At 52.9% G+C, this 20000-nt stretch overlaps 1 protein-coding gene across 4 annotated transcripts in view; it reads left to right on the top strand.

The window, feature by feature from the left end:
* Positions 1-20000, top strand: part of klhdc3 (kelch domain containing 3) — a 102315-nt gene that overhangs the window by 75455 nt on the left and 6860 nt on the right. For all 4 annotated transcript variants that reach the window (XM_060822542.1, XM_060822547.1, XM_060822541.1 and 1 more), the window contains 2 exons: positions 19010-19083; positions 19584-19662. In XM_060822542.1, the coding sequence (XP_060678525.1) occupies positions 19010-19083; positions 19584-19662 (153 nt within the window). The remainder of the gene's footprint in view (positions 1-19009; positions 19084-19583; positions 19663-20000) is intronic.

Genomic DNA, 20000 nt, shown 5'->3' with positions numbered 1-20000 from the left:
CTCTCTCTCTCGCTGTCTCTCTCTCTCGCTGTCTCTCTCTCTCTCGCTGTCTCTCTCTCTCTCGCTGTCTCTCTCTCTCTCTCTCTCGCTGTCTCTCTCTCTCTCTCTCGCTGTCTCTCTCTCTCTCTCTCTCTCTCTCGCTGTCTCTCTCTCTCTCTCTCGCTGTCTCTCTCTCTCTCTTGCTGTCTCTCGCTGTCTCTTTCTCTCTCTCGCTGTCTGTCTGTCTCTCTCTCTCACTGTCTCTCTTTCTCTCTCTCTCGCTGTCTCTCTCTTTGTCTGTCTCTCTCTCTCGCTGTCTCTCTCTTTGTCTGTCTCTCTCTCTCGCTGTCTCTCTCTCTCGCTGTCTCTCTCTCTCTCTCGCTGTCTCTCTCTCTCTCTCGCTGTCTCTCTCTCTCTCTCTCTCGCTGTCTCTCTCTCTCGCTCTCTCTCTCGCTGTCTCTCTCTCTCGCTCTCTCTCGCTGTCTCGCTGTCTCGCTCTCTCGCTCTCTCGCTCTCTCGCTCTCTCTCTCTCTCTCTCTCTCGCTGTCTCGCTCTCTCTCTCGCTGTCTCTCTCTCTCTCGCTGTCTCTCTCTCTCTCGCTGTCTCTCTCTCTCTCGCTGTCTCTCTCTCTCTCGCTGTCTCTCTCTCTCTCTCTCGCTGTCTCTCTCTCTCTCTCTCTCGCTGTCTCTCTCTCTCTCTCTCTCGCTGTCTCTCTCTCTCTCTCGCTGTCTCTCTCTCTCTCTCTCTCGCTGTCTCTCTCTCTCTCGCTGTCTCTCTCTCTCTCTCTCGCTGTCTCTCTCTCTCTCTCTCTCTCTCTCTCGCTGTCTCTCTCTCTCTCTCTCGCTGTCTCTCTCTCTCTCTCGCTGTCTCTCTCTCTCTCTCTCTCGCTGTCTCTCTCTCTCTCTCGCTGTCTCTCTCTCTCTCTCTCTCTCTCTCTCGCTGTCTCTCTCTCTCTCTCTCTCGCTGTCTCTCTCTCTCTCTCTCTCGCTGTCTCTCTCTCTCTCGCTGTCTCTCTCTCTCTCTCTCTCGCTGTCTCTCTCTCTCTCTCGCTGTCTCTCTCTCTCTCTCTCGCTGTCGCTGTCTCTCTCTCTCTCTCGCTGTCTCTCTCTCTCTCGCTGTCTCTCTCTCTCTCGCTGTCTCTCTCTCTCTCTCGCTGTCTCTCTCTCTCTCGCTGTCTCGCTGTCTCTCTCTCTCGCTGTCTCTCTCTCTCTGTCTCTCTCTCGCTGTCTCTCTCTCTCTCGCTGTCTCTCTCTCTCTCGCTCTCTCTCTGTCTCGCTGTCTCTCTCTCTCTCTCTCACTGTCTCTCTCTCTCTCTCGCTGTCTCTCTCTCTCTCTCTCTCTCTCTCTCTCTCGCTGTCTCTCTCTCTCGCTGTCTCTCTCTCTCGCTGTCTCTCTCTCTCGCTGTCTCTCTCTCTCGCTGTCTCTCTCTCTCGCTGTCTCTCTCTCTCGCTGTCTCTCTCTCTCGCTGTCTCTCTCTCTCGCTGTCTCTCTCTCTCTCTCTCTCTCTCTCTCGCTGTCTCTCTCTCTCTCTCTCTCGCTGTCTCTCTCTCTCTCTCGCTGTCTCTCTCTCTCTCTCTCGCTGTCTCTCTCTCGCTGTCTCTCTCTCTCTCTCTCGCTGTCTCTCTCTCTCTCTCTCTCTCTCGCTGTCTCTCTCTCTCTCTCTCTCTCGCTGTCTCTCTCTCTCGCTGTCTCTCTCTCTCTCGCTGTCTCTCTCTCTCGCTGTCTCTCTCTCTCGCTGTCTCCCTCTCTCGCTGTCTCCCTCTCTCGCTGTCTCCCTCTCTCGCTGTCTCCCTCTCTCGCTGTCTCCCTCTCTCGCTGTCTCCCTCTCTCGCTGTCTCCCTCTCTCGCTGTCTCCCTCTCTCGCTGTCTCCCTCTCTCGCTGTCTCCCTCTCTCGCGCGCTCTCTCTCGCTGTCTCGCGCGCTCTCTCTCGCTGTCTCGCGCGCTCTCTCTCGCTGTCTCGCGCGCTCTCTCTCTCTCTCTCTCTCTCTCTCTCTCTCTCTTCCAGCGTCCTGATGTAAACCTGCTGGGTGAATAGTCACTGGCTTCTCAGGGCTGAGGTCGGAGCGCCTGATGGAAGTTATTCCCTGTTTCAGGCAGCCCTGTCAGTAACCTGAGCAAGACTACACATCAATGTTGTGGTCCTGTTCGCTGAGCTGGGAATTTGTGTTGCAGACGTTTCGTCCCCTGTCTAGGTGACATCCTCAGTGTTTGGGAGCCTCCTGTGAAGTGCTTCTGTGATCTTTCCTCCGGCATTTACAGTGGTGTGTCTCTGCCGCTTCCGGTTGTCAGTTCCAGCTGTCCGCTGCAGTGGCCGGTATATTGGGTCATGAGCAAAACCAATATAGTGTACAAATTCTCATGCAAGGACTGCACAAAACACTACACAGGACAAACAGGAAGACAGCTAATGACCCGCATCCATGAACACCAACTAGCCACGAAATGACACGACCAGCTATCCTTAGTAGCCACACACGCAGATGACAAGCAACATGAATTCGACTGGGACAACACTACTATTATAGGACAAGCCAAACAGAGAACAGCCAGGGAATTCCTAGAGGCATGGCACTCATCCACAGATTCAATCAATAAGCACATTGACCTGGACCCAATATACCGGCCACTGCAGCGGACAGCTGGAACTGACAACCGGAAGCGGCAGAGACACACCACTGTAAATGCCGGAGGAAAGATCACAGAAGCACTTCACAGGAGGCTCCCAAACACTGAGGATGTCACCTAGACAGGGGACGAAACGTCTGCAACACAAATTCCCAGCTCAGCGAACAGAACCACAACAATGAGCACCCGAGCTACAAATCTCCTCCCAAACTTCACATGATGTTAGTACACATCAATACTAACCACCAACTGCTCCAACCAGCAGCTCTAATCACCGCGTACTGACGCGGTTACCGCCTGTGATCAGCTGGTGAGCTGCGGTGATGGGATAACTAGCACTGAGCCCAGGTCTGACCGTCACAGTGAGGATCTCCACTGGGGATGGAGCACAGAGTGGACCAGTCCCACACAACTGGCTGCTGCCCACTGGGGGTGAACGGGCAGTGAGTGTGCCCCCTGGGTGTACGGGTGAGGCTCCAACTGCTCACCAGGGTAACGTGGGAGGGATATTCTCTCCCCAGCGTGGTCTGGGAAAGCCAGAACAGAAACACAGTAGACAGCAGAAACTCAGCAGGGCCTGCAGCATCTGTGGAGAGACAGCAGGAGGACCAGTGACCCATCTTCACAAATCTCTCCCAACAGTGGGTGAGGGAGAGGGTGACTGTGTCTATCCCCCCCTCCCCCCCCTCCTTCCCTGTCTCAGTGGGTTAGGGAGAGGGTGACTGTGTCTATCCCCCCCCCCCCCCCTGTCTCAGTGGGTTAGGGAGAGGATGCCTGTGTGTATACCCCACCCTCCCCCTATCTCGGGGGTTAGGGAGAAGGTGCCTGCATTTAAACCTGACAATTCGGTATACCGTCTCCCCACCGCGCGGCTGGTGCTGGAAGCTGCTGTTTGTGGATCTGATTCCCTGTGGCCTTCAGTGCTGACAGCGTTGTGTTGTTCAGTCCGGTCTCAGGGGTTAAACCTGACCCTTTCCTGCAGTGGAAAATATTTCTGCCCCTTCCTGCCCTGGGTGGTGTGATCCCATCAGTGTATCTGATGGGAGATAAGGAGAAAAGGAGGAACCATCTCAAATAACCCAGCTCCCGGTGAGGGGTTCCTTCCTTGTGAACGTGACTGAGACTATTCAGTGTAGCTGCCTGCTGAACAGCGCTCTCTCTCTCTCTCGCTCTCTCTCTCGCTCTCTCTCTCGCTCTCTCTCTCGCTCTCTCTCTCGCTCTCTCTCTCTCTCTCTCACTCTCTCTCACTCACTCACTCTGCTCCCTCCATTCCCTTGCGATCTGTCTCTGGTCTTCCAGCCAAAAGGAATCATTCCACAGCTTTGCCCGTCTGTTCCAGGCACACCAGCGCCTTGTGGAAGGTCCGCACTGATCTCCTCCGTGTAAACTGCCACCAAGTCCATCTCATCCTGCACAATTTGAAATTGTCCCCTCCACATTCCAATCTGGATCATTAATATCTATTCCCAGGAAAAGCAAGGGCCTCTGTACTGAGCGGTGAGACTCCACGCTTAAACCCTGCCCTCAGTTCCTCATGGTAGCTGTTTCCTGTCACTTTGCCTGTGTTGTGGTGATGTTACACTGTAATGTTGTTCACAGACTGTTCTGTGGCACAACGTCACATCACCAGATTGAGGCAAGTTTTTTAAGCATGCTTCCCCCTTCACAAATGCACACAATTCACACACAGTCTCCCTCGAGCTGATGAATTGTGTTCGGAGCTTTTGACCAGGCTGTTGGTCTCTATCAGACTGTGTACAGAGGGAGCGTAGTGAAAGCTGGTGGTGAGTTCTCCCCAGCTCGCTGCACGTACACACAGAGGGAACATGGGATGGTTTACAGGAGGGGACTCAACAAGCAGGGCACCATGATTAAAACCCCAGCCAGAGCAGAAAGCCAGGAGCGTAGTTCGAGTTACGCTCGTCACCAGGCACAGAATGACACCAACACCGTTAGCTGTCAGCGTAACTCACGCTCTGTCCCTCCAGACAGAGCGTGGCAGCCTGATCAGGCATCCTGGTGGGCAGCAGTGCCCCAGGAGGGGTGATCTAGCAGCTTTATACCACTGCTAACTCACTCACACACACGCAGAGGGATGTGAAGGTGTACCATCCATCAGATCTCCTGGCTGGCACCACAGTGGCACTGCCTCCCCTCCCTGACACATCTGACAGGGTTCACATGTGGAACATAAAAGCAGTTCCCATCTCCTGCAGCTCACGCAGCAGCTCAGTGGTTAGCCCTGCTGCCTCACAGCGCCAGGGTCCCAGGTTCGACTCCTGCCTCTGACAACTGACTGTCTGTGTGGGTTTCCTCCGGGTGCTCCGGTTTCCTCCCACAGTCCAAAGATGTGCAGGTCAGGGTGAATTGGTCGTGCTAAATTGCCCGTAGTGTTCAGGGTTAGGTATAGACACAGTCACCCTCTCCCTAATGTAACCAGGAGACAGTGAGGACTGCAGATGCTGGAGATCAGAGTTGAGAGTGTGGTGCTGGAAAAGCACAGCCAGTCAGGCAGCATCCGAGGAGCAGGAGAATCAACGGTTCAAGCCGGAACCCTCCTTCATCCTGATGAAGAGCTTCTGCCCAAAATGTTGACTCTGCTGCCTGACCTGCTGTGCTTTACTAGCACCACCCTCTTGACATGGGAAACAGATAGGGTAGGGGGCTGGATCTGGGCGGGATGCTCTCTGGAGGTTCAGTGAGGACTCGTTGGGCTGAATGGCCTATTTCCATGCTGTAGGAGTTTGATGAACTCCGAGAATGTCCACACATCTGTCAGCTTTCCCTTAAACGCTTGTGTGGGACAGGGACATGAGGAACTGAGTGGGGAAGGGGTCTAACTAGTGGGAGGGGACGGTATTGTGGGGGAGTGGGGGGGATTGACACTTCCCAGGGAGCAAGGGCGCAGGCTACTGTCTTGTCCAGACATCAGCTCAGGGCTCGAGGGAATCCTGTGGGACAGAGTCAGACAAAGTGGAAACAGACCCTTCAGCCCAACTCGTCCATGCTGACCCAGTTTCCTAAGCTGAGCTAGTCCCATTGGTAGACAGCAGGGATGCCCAGGGGCATGTGGGCACTAGTGACTGACTAGCTGCATGTTCTCCATCATCTGGGCAGCACTTGGCTTCTCAGTCATCACAGCAGCTGGATCCTCCCGCTCCCCTTCCTCATGTCCACTCAGGCCTCATGTCCACAGCTTCTTCTGTCTTTATCTGTCTCTGGATTTGAAATTCAGCTCATAAATCGGAATTGAAGCAAGGCTCCGTTACACTGACTGTCTCCAACTGTCATAAAGAACCCTGTCTGGTTCAGTAATGTCCATCAGGGAGGGGATACCTGCCCTCCTTACCTGGTCTGGTCAACACGTGACTGTAGATTAATAACTGTATGAATCACCAGGCAAGCCACTCCGTTCAAAGGCTGTTAGGGCTGAGGAATGCTTGTGGTCTTGGTAACGTTTCCCAGGAATGATGACAAATATCTGGGTGCTCTCCATAACCAGCCTGGCCATCCCGTTACTGAGCACCAGGTGTGAACACTTAAACCAAACCCTCCCTATCGAGAGGGGAGATAACTACACTCAGCAACGTTTGTATGGACACCGGAAAATACAGCCTGTTCCCTTTCGGTGTCCCAGGGTTAGACTGGGAAATGGGCTGACAACAGTTAGGTAGGTGGTCAGTTTTGACTGACTTAAAAATCACACAACACCAGGTTATAGTCCAACAGGTTTAATTGGAAGCACACTAGCTTTCAGAGCGACGCTCCTTCATCAGGTGATAGTGGAGGGCTCAATCCTAACACAGAATTTATAGCAAACATTTACAGTGTGATGTAACTGAAATTATACGTTGAAAAATTGATTGTTAAGCCTTTCATCTGTTAGAATACAGTGATAGTTTCACTTCTTTCATGTGTAAATCACATAACCTTTTTTTTAAAAGTTGCATTCTCAGGTTAGATGTTAACAATGGTGATAGCTAGACAATATGTTGAAAGTGTTAGCCCCCCGTGTTCTCTGTCTGTGCCATGGTGTTTAGATTGATTCTAACCTAAAAAGTGAGATAACGGAGTTTTACATAAATTCATGCAGTTTTTGAGCTCAGAGTTCTATGTGAATGCATGCAGTTTTTGAGCAAAGTACAATGTAACCCTGCAAGTACAAATTTACCCCTCAAACTATATGTGTGCATGTGGGTCTTTGTTTGTTTGTGTGTGTGTCTGGATTGGGGGTTGTGAGTGTGAGAAAGTGTATGTGTGTGTGTAGTGAGTGCAAAGTGTCTTAAGTCTGAGAGTGTGTGTGTGTGTGTGTGTGTGTGTGTGTGTGTGTGTAGGGCAATGGTGGTCACCTGTAATGTGACATGAACCCAAGGTCCCGGTTGAGCCCCTCCCTATGGGTACTGAACGTAGCTATCAGCCTCTGCTCGGCCACTTTCCTCTGCTGCCTGTCCTGAAGTCCACCTTGGAGGATGGTCACCCGAAGGTCTGAGGCTGAATGTCCTGGACCACTGAAGTGTTCCCCAACTGGGAGGGAACCCTCCTGTCTGTTGATTGTTGTGCGGTGCCCATTCATCCGTTGCCGTAGCCTTTGCTCGGTTTCCCCAATGTACCATGCCTCTGGGCATCCTTGCCTGCAACGTATAAGATAGACAACGTTGGCTGAGTCACATGAGCACCTGCCATGTACAAGGTGGGAGGTGTTCCCACGTGTAAGTTTTGATTGACTCAGAGTTGAAGAGCCATTTTCTGTGGGTAAGCCTGTGTGATGGTAACTGTCTGCAAAGCTGTGTGTGGGACATGGGACTGACGCTATTGAGAACATTTGCAAAACCTCACTCCACTCCCACTTTTAATTTGCTTCTTAAACTTAACCTTTGGTTATGTCAAAGGTGCTATGTCAATGCAGGTTGCTGAGGATGTGGTGAGGAGTTTCCCTGAGGTTTACCCCGGGCTGCTGGAGGATTGGTGTCAGATGTGGAGGGTGGACATGAAGCCAGAGTATGTGATGGTGTGCAGCTGAGATGGCACCGTCACCCTGGCACTGTCACCGTCACCCTGTCACTGGCAGTGTCACCCTGTCACTGGCAGTGTCACCCTGGCACTGTCACTGTCACCCTGGCACTGTCACCGTCACCCTGGCACTGTCACCATCCCTGTCACACTGTCACTGTCACCCTGGCACTGTCACCGTCACCCCTGGCACTGTCACTGTCACCGTCACCCTGGCACCGTCACCCTGGCCCTGGCACCATCACCCTGGCCCTGTCACTGTCACCCTGGCATTGTCACCATCACCGTCACCCTGTCACCGTCACTGTCACCCTGGCACTGTCACCCTGGAAGTGAGCAGGGTGGTTCCGTCCTGGTGAAGCCTCCCTGGGATTCTCTGAGCCCCCACTCCGGGATTTGTTTCTGTGATCCAGGCCTCGATAATAAGGAAGGGGCTGGTCGGATGGTTGTGAAAGGGTGCGATATTCCCGACAGCAGGCCACCCCCCTGCCTGAGGTTAGCCGGCACATCCCGGGGGATGGAGATGGAGACGGAGACGGAGACCGGAGACCAGAGCATTCCTACACTGTGTTTCCAGACTCCATTCACCCAGCCTGACCAATGCTGTGTCAGACTTTATCCTCAGAGACCCAGTGTAACAGTGGGCTCCTCAGTCCCAGGGGAGGGGGAGAGAGCACATGGACATGAAAATGTGTTGCTGGAAAAGCGCAGCAGGTCAGGCAGCATCCAAGGAGCAGGAGAATTGACGTTTCGGGCATGAGCCCTTCTGGAATGGGCTTATGCCCGAAACGTTGAGTCTCCTGTTCCTTGGATGCTGCCTGACCTGCTGCGCTTTTCCAGCAACACATTTTCAGTTCTGATCTCCAGCATCTGCAGTCCTCACTTTCTCCTAGAGCACATGGAGATGCCAAGTTAGTTACTAGTTGAGTGCTGTGCCCTTCCTGTAGACAGACAGCCTGTGAATAAGTCTTGGCCCTGTCACTGGAGGGGAAGCATCCTGTCAGCGATTGGCAGTCACAGCTGTCTAACCGAATCCCCTCCGACTGCACGTCTGTGCCAGTCACTGCTGTGTCAGTGATGGTGCAGGGGCCAGCGTCTGTAAGTGTTACCCTCTCACCAGGGGGTGGAGGGAGGGGCTGTGGCCTGTTGGATCACACGTCATCTGCTCAACATCAGCTTTATTTTCCATTTCCTGCCTTCTCACTCTCTGTCAGGGCTGACCTTGAAGTTTCCATACACAAGGAGTGGAGATATTAGCCAGTATCAGGTGTCCCTGCACCCTTCCCCCAAACCCCTTCCGTTGTTGTAAAACAGTACCACTGACCCTGGTGTTTAATGGGGTGATTACAGGTCTGTACCTCAGGGACTTATTGACGTGAACTGCCATGTCTGGCTGTGAGACGCAGTGAAATCTAAAACGAGCCATCTGTGTTAGTCTTAAAATAATGGCACATCTAAAAACAGGAAGGACAGCCTGAGATTGTCTGCAGCAGTAAAGTTCCGAGCTTTTCTAATGCTTCCTTATACTAAATACCATCAAGATTATTGATTTGATTTATTGTTGTCATGTGTACCGGAATACAGTGAAAAGTTTTGCTTTGTGAGCAATGCAGGGCACATCGTGGCAAACAGAGAGGTACTGATCAGAGGGTTACCCTGAGCGAGGTGGATGGGTGACACTGCACGGGACATGCACAAAGTCAGATCAGCGTTAGCTATGAAATTTGAGAGCTCCATTCAGCAGGACATTAAGGTGTCTGCCTCAGAGAGATTTTAATGCAGAAGGTTAATGGGGATCTTTAAGATTAGATTAGATTACTTACAGTGTGGAAACAGGCCCTTCGGCCCAACAAGTCCACAACGACCCGCCGAAGCGCAACCCACCCATACCCCTACATTTACCCCTTACCTAACAACTACGGGCAATTTAGCATGGCCAATTCACCTGACCGGCACATCTTTGGACTGTGGGAGGAAACTGGAGCACCCGGAGGAAACCCACGCAGACACAGGGAGAACGTGCAAACTCCACACAGTCAGTCGCCTGATTCGGGAAAATTTGGGTTGTTGGATATTGGGAATGATGTTGATGCAGGAAACTAGGAGACCCTGTTTGTGACCACACTGGCTAGGTGGGAGATCTTTGACCAGAAACTTGAGCAGCTACAATAGTTGAAGCCAATGTTTCCCTGTGCAGTCTACAGCGTACAGCCTGAAACACCGCTCACAGCTCATGGAACTGAATCTTTGATCAGGTGGATGAAGGGAGTGGGTATGGCTAAGGAAGCGTTTGACAAGTTACCACACAAATGAGGTAGTTAACAGGGATAGGTTTGGTTTCAATTTCAGTTTTTGAAAGCAGTTAGTTTAAGGACAGGAAAAGGAGCACCAATGAGGTGCTGTCAATATGACATCGTGAAGGGAAGAGGTACGATAGAAACAGAGAGGATGTTCCGACAGGTGGGTGGAACTAGGACAAGGAGGTACCTCTTCACCCAGAGAGTGGGAATCCCCCCTGCCCAGGGAAGCAGCCAAGGCTACCTCATTGAATGAGTTTAAGGCAAAGGGAGATGTTTGAACTGTAAAGGAATGAAGGGGTATGGTGAGAGGGCGGGGAAGTGGAGCTGAGGACACAGAAGGGTCAGCCCCTTGGCCTTACTGAATGGTGGGACCAGGTGGCCCACTCCTGTTCCTGGTTCTTCTGTTCATCAGAGAGTCCCTCCATTCCCAGGATCAGCAGTGAATCTTCCCCAGGCTGCCTGCAATCCAAGTCTGTTCGAACATAAATAAGTATATAACACCAATCAGTGTGAACCATAAGTCACGTGTTTCAGACAGGCATTTAAATCAGGAAAGCGGTCGAGGGGAATGAGGAGATGATGGGAAAATGGGCTTGACCATGAACAGATCAGCCATGATCCCAGGGAATGGCGGAGGAGGGTGGATGGGCTGAATGGCCTATGACATCACTTGGAACTCTAGATGAGGAGAAGTGTTTTCTCACAGAGCTGGGGGGTTAAACAAAAACCCAAAACAGCAGCTATCAGACATCCAACACAAAAGCAGAATTTGCTGGAGAAACTCAGCAGGTCTGGCAGCCCCAATTAACAGGTCAGGGACAGTGCCCTCTGTCCTGTATCAAGGGGGAGAGGGTAACCCGAGAATGAGGAGGGTCTGCTACGGACCAAGAGGGTAATCTGTGCCTGGAGCCACAGGACATTGGTACGGTTTTGAACAAATGCTTCATATCAGGCCCTCACTCGACAGGATTAGGAGGAGGATGTAGGTACAGAGTTGGAGAAGGGGAGAGAGGGTCTAGAGCACTCTGATACTGGGAGTGAGGAGGTCATGGCGCCTACAAAGTGGATAGGTCCCCAGCTCCGAATCAGTTGTACCCCAGGCTGGGGTGGGAGATGAGGGAGGGAATGACCCAAATGGTCAATTCCAGTCTGGGCCCGGAGAGGCTGTCAGAGGACTGGAGGACAGCGAATGTGGTCCCCCTTTACAAGGAGAGTGGGAGACGGAAACCAGGGGATGACAGGTCAGTGAGTCCCACATCAGGGGGAGGGAAATTACTGCCGAGAATTCGGAAGGAGAATTCCACTTGGAGAGGGAAGGTTTGCTCAGGGATAGTCAGCACGGCTTTGTCAGAGGGAGGTCATGCTGAACAAATCTGTGGAATATTTAAGGAGGTGACCAGGTGTGGAGGTGGTGATAGAGCAGATGATGCAGTTTATCTGGATTTCAGCGCAGCCTTTAACAAGGGCCCACAGGGAAACTGATAAGAAAGGTAAAAGCTGATGGGATCCAGGAATGGCTGAGTGCCGGGAGACAGAGGGTGGGAGGAGGAGGCTGTGTGTGTGTGACTGGAGCCCAGTGTGCGGTGGGGTCCCACAGGGATCAGTGCTGGATCCCTTACTGTGTGTGTGACTGGAGCCCAGTGTGCGGTGGGGTCCCACAGGGATCAGTGCTGGGTCCCTTACTGTGTGTGTGACTGGAGCCCAGTGTGCGGTGGAGTCCCACAGGGATCTGTGCTGGGTCCCTTACTGTGTGTGTGATTGGAGCCCAGTGTGCGGTGGGGTCCCACAGGGATCTGTGCTGGGTCCCTTACTGTGTGTGTGACTGGAGCCCAGTGTGTGGTGGGATCCCACAGGGATCTGTGCTGGGTCCCTTACTGTGTGTGTGACTGGAGCCCAGTGTGCGGTGGGGTCCCACAGGGATCTGTGCTGGGTCCCTTACTGTGTGTGTGACTGGAGCCCAGTGTGCGGTGGGGTCCCACAGGGATCTGTGCTGGGTCCCTTACTGTGTGTGTGACTGGAGCCCAGTGTGCGGTGGGGTCCCACAGGGATCTGTGCTGGGTCCCTTACTGTGTGTGTGACTGGAGCCCAGTGTGCGGTGGGGTCCCACAGGGATCTGTGCTGGGTCCCTTACTGTGTGTGTGACTGGAGCCCAGTGTGTGGTGGGATCCCACAGGGATCTGTGCTGGGTCCCTTACTGTGTGTGTGACTGGAGCCCAGTGTGCGGTGGGGTCCCACAGGGATCTGTGCTGGGTCCCTTACTGTGTGTGTGACTGGAGCCCAGTGTGCGGTGGGGTCCCACAGGGATCTGTGCTGGGTCCCTTACTGTGTGTGTGACTGGAGCCCAGTGTGCGGTGGGGTCCCACAGGGATCTGTGCTGGGTCCCTTACTGTGTATGTGACTGGAGCCCAGTGTGCGGTGGGGTCCCACAGGGATCTGTGCTGGGTCCCTTACTGTGTGTGTGACTGGAGCCCAGTGTGTGGTGGGGTCCCACAGGGATCTGTGCTGGGTCCCTTACTGTGTGTGTGACTGGAGCCCAGTGTGCGGTGGGGTCCCACAGGGATCTGTGCTGGGTCCCTTACTGTGTGTGTGACTGGAGCCCAGTGTGCGGTGGGGTCCCACAGGGATCTGTGCTGGGTCCCTTACTGTGTGTGTGACTGGAGCCCAGTGTGCGGTGGGGTCCCACAGGGATCTGTGCTCGGTCCCTTACTGTGTGTGTGACTGGAGCCCAGTGTGCGGTGGGGTCCCACAGGGATCTGTGCTGGGTCCCTTACTGTGTGTGTGACTGGAGCCCAGTGTGCGGTGGGATCCCACAGGGATCTGTGCTGGGTCCCTTACTGTGTGTGTGACTGGGGCCCAGTGTGCGGTGGGGTCCCACAGGGATCTGTGCTGGGTCCCTTACTGTGTGTGACTGGAGCCCAGTGTGCGGTGGGGTCCCAGAGTGATCTGTGCTGGGTCCCTTACTGTGTGTGTGACTGGGGCCCAGTGTGTGGTGGGATCCCACAGGGATCTGTGCTGGGTCCCTTACTGTGTGTGACTGGAGCCCAGTGTGCGGTGGGGTCCCAGAGTGATCTGTGCTGGGTCCCTTACTGTGTGTGTGACTGGAGCCCAGTGTGCGGTGGGATCCCACAGGGATCTGTGCTGGATCCCTTACTGTGTGTGTGATTGGAGCCCAGTGTGCGGTGGGGTCCCACAGGGATCTGTGCTGGGTCCCTTACTGTGTGTGTGATTGGAGCCCAGTGTGCGGTGGGATCCCACAGGGATCTGTGCTGGGTCCCTTACTGTGTATGTGACTGGAGCCCAGTGTGTGGTGGGATCCCACAGGGATCTGTGCTGGGTCCCTTACTGTGTGTGTGACTGGAGCCCAGTGTGCGGTGGGGTCCCACAGGGATCTGTTCTGGGTCCCTTACTGTGTGTGTGACTGGAGCCCAGTGTGCGGTGGGGTCCCACAGGGATCTGTGCTGGATCCCTTACTGTGTGTGTGACTGCAGCCCAGTGTGCGGTGGGATCCCACAGGGATCTGTGCTGGGTCCCTTACTGTGTGTGTGACTGGAGCCCAGTGTGCGGTGGGATCCCACAGGGATCTGTGCTGGATCCCTTACTGTGTGTGTGATTGGAGCCCAGTGTGCGGTGGGATCCCACAGGGATCTGTGCTGGGTCCCTTACTGTGTGTGTGACTGCAGCCCAGTGTGCGGTGGGGTCCCACAGGGATCTGTGCTGGGTCCCTTACTGTGTGTGTGACTGGAGCCCAGTGTGCGGTGGGGTCCCACAGGGATCTGTGCTGGGTCCCTTACTGTGTGTGTGACTGGAGCCCAGTGTGCGGTGGGATCCCACAGGGATCTGTGCTGGGTCACTTACATTTCGCGATATTGTTCATAAACAATACAGATGAGAATTTGGGGGGGATAATATTTAAGTTTGATGACAATTTTGCTCAGTGCGTGACAGGACATGAGGAAGCTGAGAGAAACAGAGGGCTCTTGGGCTGTTTGTCCACAGGCCCCTGAAGGTGGGGGACAGGTTAGTAGGGGAGTTAAGAAGGAATATGCGAGACTTGTGTTGTGACACTTATGACAAGGGCAGGGAAGTTGGGCATCATAACGGAGTTATGGCATCATGTTGAGTTTGTCCAATACATTGGTGAGGCGGTATCTGGAGTATTGTGGGCAGTTCTGGTCTCCCTGCTGTGGGAAGGATGTTATTAAACTGGAGAGGGTTCACAAAGCATTTACCTGGATTTTGCTGGACAGGAGGGTTCAAATTATCAAGAGAGACTGGGACGTTTTAACTGGGGTGTAGAAGGTTAAGGGATGACCTTCTCGAGTTTATAAAATCACGAGGGGCATCGATTAGATTTAGATTAGATTTACAGTGTGGAAACAGGCCCTTCGGCCCAACAAGTCCACACCGACCCGCCGAAGCGAAACCCACCCATACCCCTACATTTACCCCTTACCTAACACTACGGGCAATTTAGCATGGCCAATTCACCTGACCCGCACATCTTTGGACTGTGGGAGGAAACCGGAGCACCCGGAGGAAACCCACGCAGACACAGGGAGAACGTGCAAACTCCACACAGTCAGTCGCCTGAGTCGGGAATTGAACCCGGGTCTTCAGGCGCTGTGAGGCAGCAGTGCTAACCACTGTGCCACCGTGCCGCCCACTAAAAGAACCAAGATCTTTTCTCTGGGGTTGGAGAGTTCAAAATTAGGGGGGGGGGGGCACATTTTGAAGGTGAGAGGGGAAAGATGTAAAAAGGGTCCTGAGGGGCAACTCTTTTACATCGAGAGTAATGGGTGTAAGGAATGGACTGCCGGAAATGGTCGTTGCAGATACAGTACAACATTTAAGAGACATTTCAATGGGTAATGACACAACGATCAACCCTGTGTTCATTAAACACCCAGAAAAACTCACCTCGCCTCATAGTCTTAAAATATGAGCGACAGAGAACTCCCAAATTCCACTATTTAAAGAAACTTTCAATTTATTCTTCACTTTACGGAATATCACAGAGTGATGAGGCAGGGATTGGGGAGATCTGTCGGAGCCAGGCAGCTGAAGGCTGGTTCACTGATGTGAGAGGTCAGAGACATGAGGAGAGTAAATCTAACTACACTGCCCTCTCAGTGCGAGAGCTGGTATCGGGGACCGGCTCCATGTAGCAAAGGAAGAGGGCAGGAACGATTGCTACTGAAATTCCAGTCCCATTGGCAATGGAAGCCGCCTGTAAATCCTGAGAGTAACGGCTGTCCCTGCAGCTGCTCTCTGCTCTGAGAAATGCAGATAACAGCTACGTTTATTTTCTTTCCCACCAGCTGTATATTCCACTCCAGGCCTGCACTGCCCTTTCTTGAACTGCTGCTGTTCCCTCATCCATCTGCAAACCCTCTCCATACGACGCACTGTCCATCTCTAACCTGTGCTGAAGCTGCCGTCCTGACAGTGGGTCTGATTTGCTCTTTGTTCACACGATGCCCAGTAGTTATCCCTCTGCCAGTGAGCTGTGAGACGCTGGGACAGGCTGTACTGCCAACTGGATTTAAAGTCATGGAGTCATAGGGATATACTGCACAGAAACAGACCCTTCGGTCCAACTCATCCATGCAGACCAGATATCCCAACCCAATCTAGTCCCACCTGCCAGCACCCGGCCCATATCCCTCCAAACCCTTCCTGTCCATATACCCATCCAGATGCCTCTTAAATGTTGTAATTGTACCAGTCTCCACCACATCCTCTGGCAGCTCATTCCATACACGTACCACCCTCTGTGTGAAAAAGTTGCCCCTTAGGTCTCTTTTATATCTTTCCCCTCTCACCCTCTAGTTCTGGACTCCCCAACCCCAGGGAAAAGACTTTGTCTATTTATCCTATCCATGCCCCTCATAATTTTGTAAACCTCTATAAGGTCACCCCCTCAGCCTCTGACACTCCAGGGAAAACAGCCCCAGCCTGTTCAGCCTCTCCCTGTAGCGCACACACACACACATGCACATGCCCCAGTATGGCAGCCATTTGCTGGTTATTTCTTGAAGCCACAGTCTGACCAGCCCGGTTTATAAAATGGAAATGAAGCTTTCCTCATCCCTCGTCCCTTCTCATCACAACCTTCCACTCCACATGATTTCAGGAAAAGCTATTGGTTTTGCTGATGCCTTGAATAGCGTTGAAGATGTGAGCTCAAACTGTTGCAGTACAGCCATGGTATCGACCTGGTCAATCCCAACCCCATCAGTCTCCCCTCGACCCTCAGTAAAGTGATGGAAGGGCTCAGTAACAGCGCTATCCAGCAGCACCCGCTCAGCAATAACCTGCTCAGTAACACCCCCAGTTTGGGTTCCCCCAGGGTCACTCAGCTCCTGACCTCATTCCAGCCTTGGGTCAAACATGGACAAAAGGAGCTGGATTCCAGAGGGGAGGGGAGAGGGACAGCCCTTGGTATCAAGGCTGCATTCGACCGAGTGTGGCATCAAGGAGCCCGGGCAAAACTGGAATCAGTGGGTATCGGGTCAAACTCTCCCCTGGTTAGAGGCCAAAGCATTGAATGTTCTTGGGGCTAATGGGTTCCTCCCACACCCTTTTGATTCCAAGAGCTGGGAGCGGGGCTGGATGGTCACACTGACGTATGGAGCTGGCTGCAGGATCTGTGTGGTTGCTGTGTAAATGATGCTGTTAGCCTAGAGCCCTGCAAACTGCCCGGCTACACAGTCTTAAAGCTCCGAGGGAGGGAGGGAGACTGTCACCAGAATCCAAGGCCTCGGGGGGAGGTGGGCCTGTTAGTGGTTTGAAACTCTGTGTTTCCACTGTTTAACATGCAAAGATAAGATAGCCAACGACAAAACTAACCAAGCTAACCTGGCAGATGGAGTCTATCACTGACTTGTACTTTACTACAGAGAGCTCACTCGTGAACTGCTGCAAACTCAAACACAGCAAGCAACATCACTGAGGGCAACTTCGAACCCCACAGCACAGCTCCCACTCAGCAAACAGGCAGGGCTGCAGGGCTAGTACTGTACCCCAGGGTTATACAGGGACAGGCCTGTCCCCACCCCAGTACAGTACCCCAGTGTTATACAGTGGCAGACCTGTCCCCACCCCAGTACAGTATCCCAGTGTTATACAGTGACAGGCCTGTCCCCACCCCAGTACTGTACCCCAGTGTTATACAGTGACAGACCTGTCCCCACCCCAGTACTGTACCCCAGTGTTATACAGGGACAGGCCTGTCCCCACCCCAGTACTGTATCCCAGTGTTATACAGTGACAGGCCTGTCCCCACCCCAGTACTGTACCCCAGTGTTATACAGTGACAGACCTGTCCCCACCCCAGTACTGTACCCCAGTGTTATACAGTGACAGACCCTCCCCACCCTAGTACTGTACCCCAGTGTTATATGGTGACAGACCTGTCCCCACCCCAGTACTGTACCCCAGTGTTATACAGTGACAGACCTGTCCCCACCCCAGTACTGTACCCCAGTGTTATACAGTGACAGACCTGTCCCCACCCCAGTACTGTATCCCAGTGTTATACAGTGACAGACCTGTCCCCACCCCAGTACTGTACCCCAGTGTTATACAGTGACAGACCCTCCCCACCCCAGTACTGTACCCCAGGTTATACAGTGACAGACCTGTCCCCACCCCAGTACTGTATCCCAGTGTTATACAGTGACAGGCCTGTCCCCACCCCAGTACTGTATCCCAGTGTTATACAGTGACAGACCTGTCCCCACCCCAGTACTGTACCCCAGTGTTATACAGTGACAGGCCTGTCCCCACCCCAGTACTGTACCCCAGTGTTATACAGTGACAGACCCTCCCCACCCCAGTACTGTATCCCAGTGTTATACAGTGACAGGCCTGTCCCCACCCCAGTACTGTACCCCAGTGTTATACAGTGACAGACCCTCCCCACCCCAGTACTGTACCCCAGGGTTATACAGTGACAGACCTGTCCCCACCCCAGTACTGTATCCCAGTGTTATACAGTGACAGGCCTGTCCCCACCCCAGTACTGTATCCCAGTGTTATACAGTGACAGGTCTGTCCCCACCCCAGTACTGTATCCCAGTGTTATACAGTGACAGGTCTGTCCCCACCCCAGTACTGTACCCCAGTGTTATACAGTGACAGACCCTCCCCACCCCAGTACTGTACCCCAGGGTTATACAGTGACAGACCTGTCCCCACCCCAGTACTGTATCCCAGTGTTATACAGTGACAGGCCTGTCCCCACCCCAGTACTGTACCCCAGTGTTATACAGTGACAGACCTGTCCCCACCCCAGTACTGTACCCCAGTGTTATACAGTGACAGGCCTGTCCCCACCCCAGTACTGTACCCCAGTGTTATACAGGGACAGGCCTGTCCCCACCCCAGTACTGTACCCCAGTGTTATACAGTGACAGGCCTGTCTCCACCCCAGTACTGTACCCCAGTGTTATACAGGGACAGGCCTGTCTCCACCCCAGTACTGTATCCCAGTGTTATACAGTGACAGGCCTGTCTCCACCCCAGTACTGTACCCCAGTGTTATACAGGGACAGACCTGTCCCCACCCCAGTACTGTACCCCAGTGTTATACAGTGACAGGCCTGTCTCCACCCCAGTACTGTACCCCAGTGTTATACAGTGACAGGCCTGTCCCCACCCCAGTACTGTACCCCAGTGTTATACAGGGACAGGCCTGTCCCCACCCCAGTACTGTATCCCAGTGTTATACAGGGACAGGCCTGTCTCCACCCCAGTACTGTACCCCAGTGTTATACAGTGACAGGCCTGTCCCCACCCCAGTACTGTACCCCAGTGTTATACAGTGACAGGCCTGTCTCCACCCCAGTACTGTACCCCAGTGTTATACAGTGACAGGCCTGTCCCCACCCCAGTACTGTACCCCAGTGTTATACAGTGACAGGCCTGTCCCCACCCCAGTACTGTACCCCAGTGTTATACAGTGACAGGCCTGTCTCCACCCCAGTACTGTACCCCAGTGTTATACAGTGACAGGCCTGTCTCCATAGTTTTGTGAGCAGCCTCTGCCCACTGTAGCCAGTTGTATTAATGTCTTTCTGTATCTCTTCTACAGCCCATGCCCAGAGCAAGGAATGGGGGACGAGTTTAACTTGATGGATCACTCTGACCTGTACATCCTAGATTTCAGTACGTAAGATTCTGCCTACTGTGTGGTTTACGTTTCAACTGATTTGGAGAAGAATCCAATGGGAAATTGTCGAGCCAGTGGTCTGCAGTCTCTCCTGTTTAATTGTGTGTATTGTTGGGGGGTGGGGATGTTTGATGTAACACACATGGGAGTTTAATTCCTATTTACACTGCTCTGGTCAGAATATGGTACAGGACCACCTTGTCGATGACACAACTCTGAACTCTCGAGGGTGTATTGATTCCAAATCTATACCTTTCCATTATTGCTGGAGAATCCGACTGGCTGTTGAAGCATTTCCACTAGATCTCGTCAGGACAGGTCCGAGATTCCCTGATTTCAAAAGGCCGGCAATATCTGGTGTAGCTGGAAGTGGGTGTTGTTGGGGTCAGATTGCCCAGGGGTTGGCAGTGAGCAGTTACCCCAGGAACTGGAGTTGGCACTTTCCCCTGATGATGCTGCTAAACTTCTGAAGGATTTGCTTTGGGTTATTTGTCAGGTCCAAGTCTGAAGACCTTATGCAAACTAGCTGTGATTCAGTACAGTTTGGATCAATCTGCACTCCCTCACGACATCCGGTAAGTTAATTCCTATTTGTTGCTCCTCCTCTGTCTGTCAATGAGATGTTGTATTTCTCTATCTCACACTCTCTCCTTTCTGCCCCATCAGTTTCATATTCTGTATATCTCAATTTTCAGCCACATTGAGGCCACTGACCCTTTCCTGCCTGAAAAGTGCAGAATCTTTGTCATTAATGAGTCACCAAAAACTCCTTGCCTTCTTTAAACCGAGTGGGAAACAGAACCGGGTGGGTTTCTGGAGCAGATATGTCTGCCCAGCTGAAAATCTTCGAAACAAATTCCTGAGAGAGTCTGAGGCAGGAGAATCTCAGCAGGTCTGGCAGCATCTGTGGGGG

Source organism: Hemiscyllium ocellatum, unplaced genomic scaffold, assembly GCF_020745735.1.
Source record: "Hemiscyllium ocellatum isolate sHemOce1 unplaced genomic scaffold, sHemOce1.pat.X.cur. scaffold_1084_pat_ctg1, whole genome shotgun sequence".
Classification (NCBI taxonomy): domain Eukaryota; kingdom Metazoa; phylum Chordata; class Chondrichthyes; order Orectolobiformes; family Hemiscylliidae; genus Hemiscyllium; species Hemiscyllium ocellatum.
The sequence above is the reverse complement of the archived record's forward strand: the minus strand, read 5'-3'. Positions and strand labels throughout refer to the sequence as shown.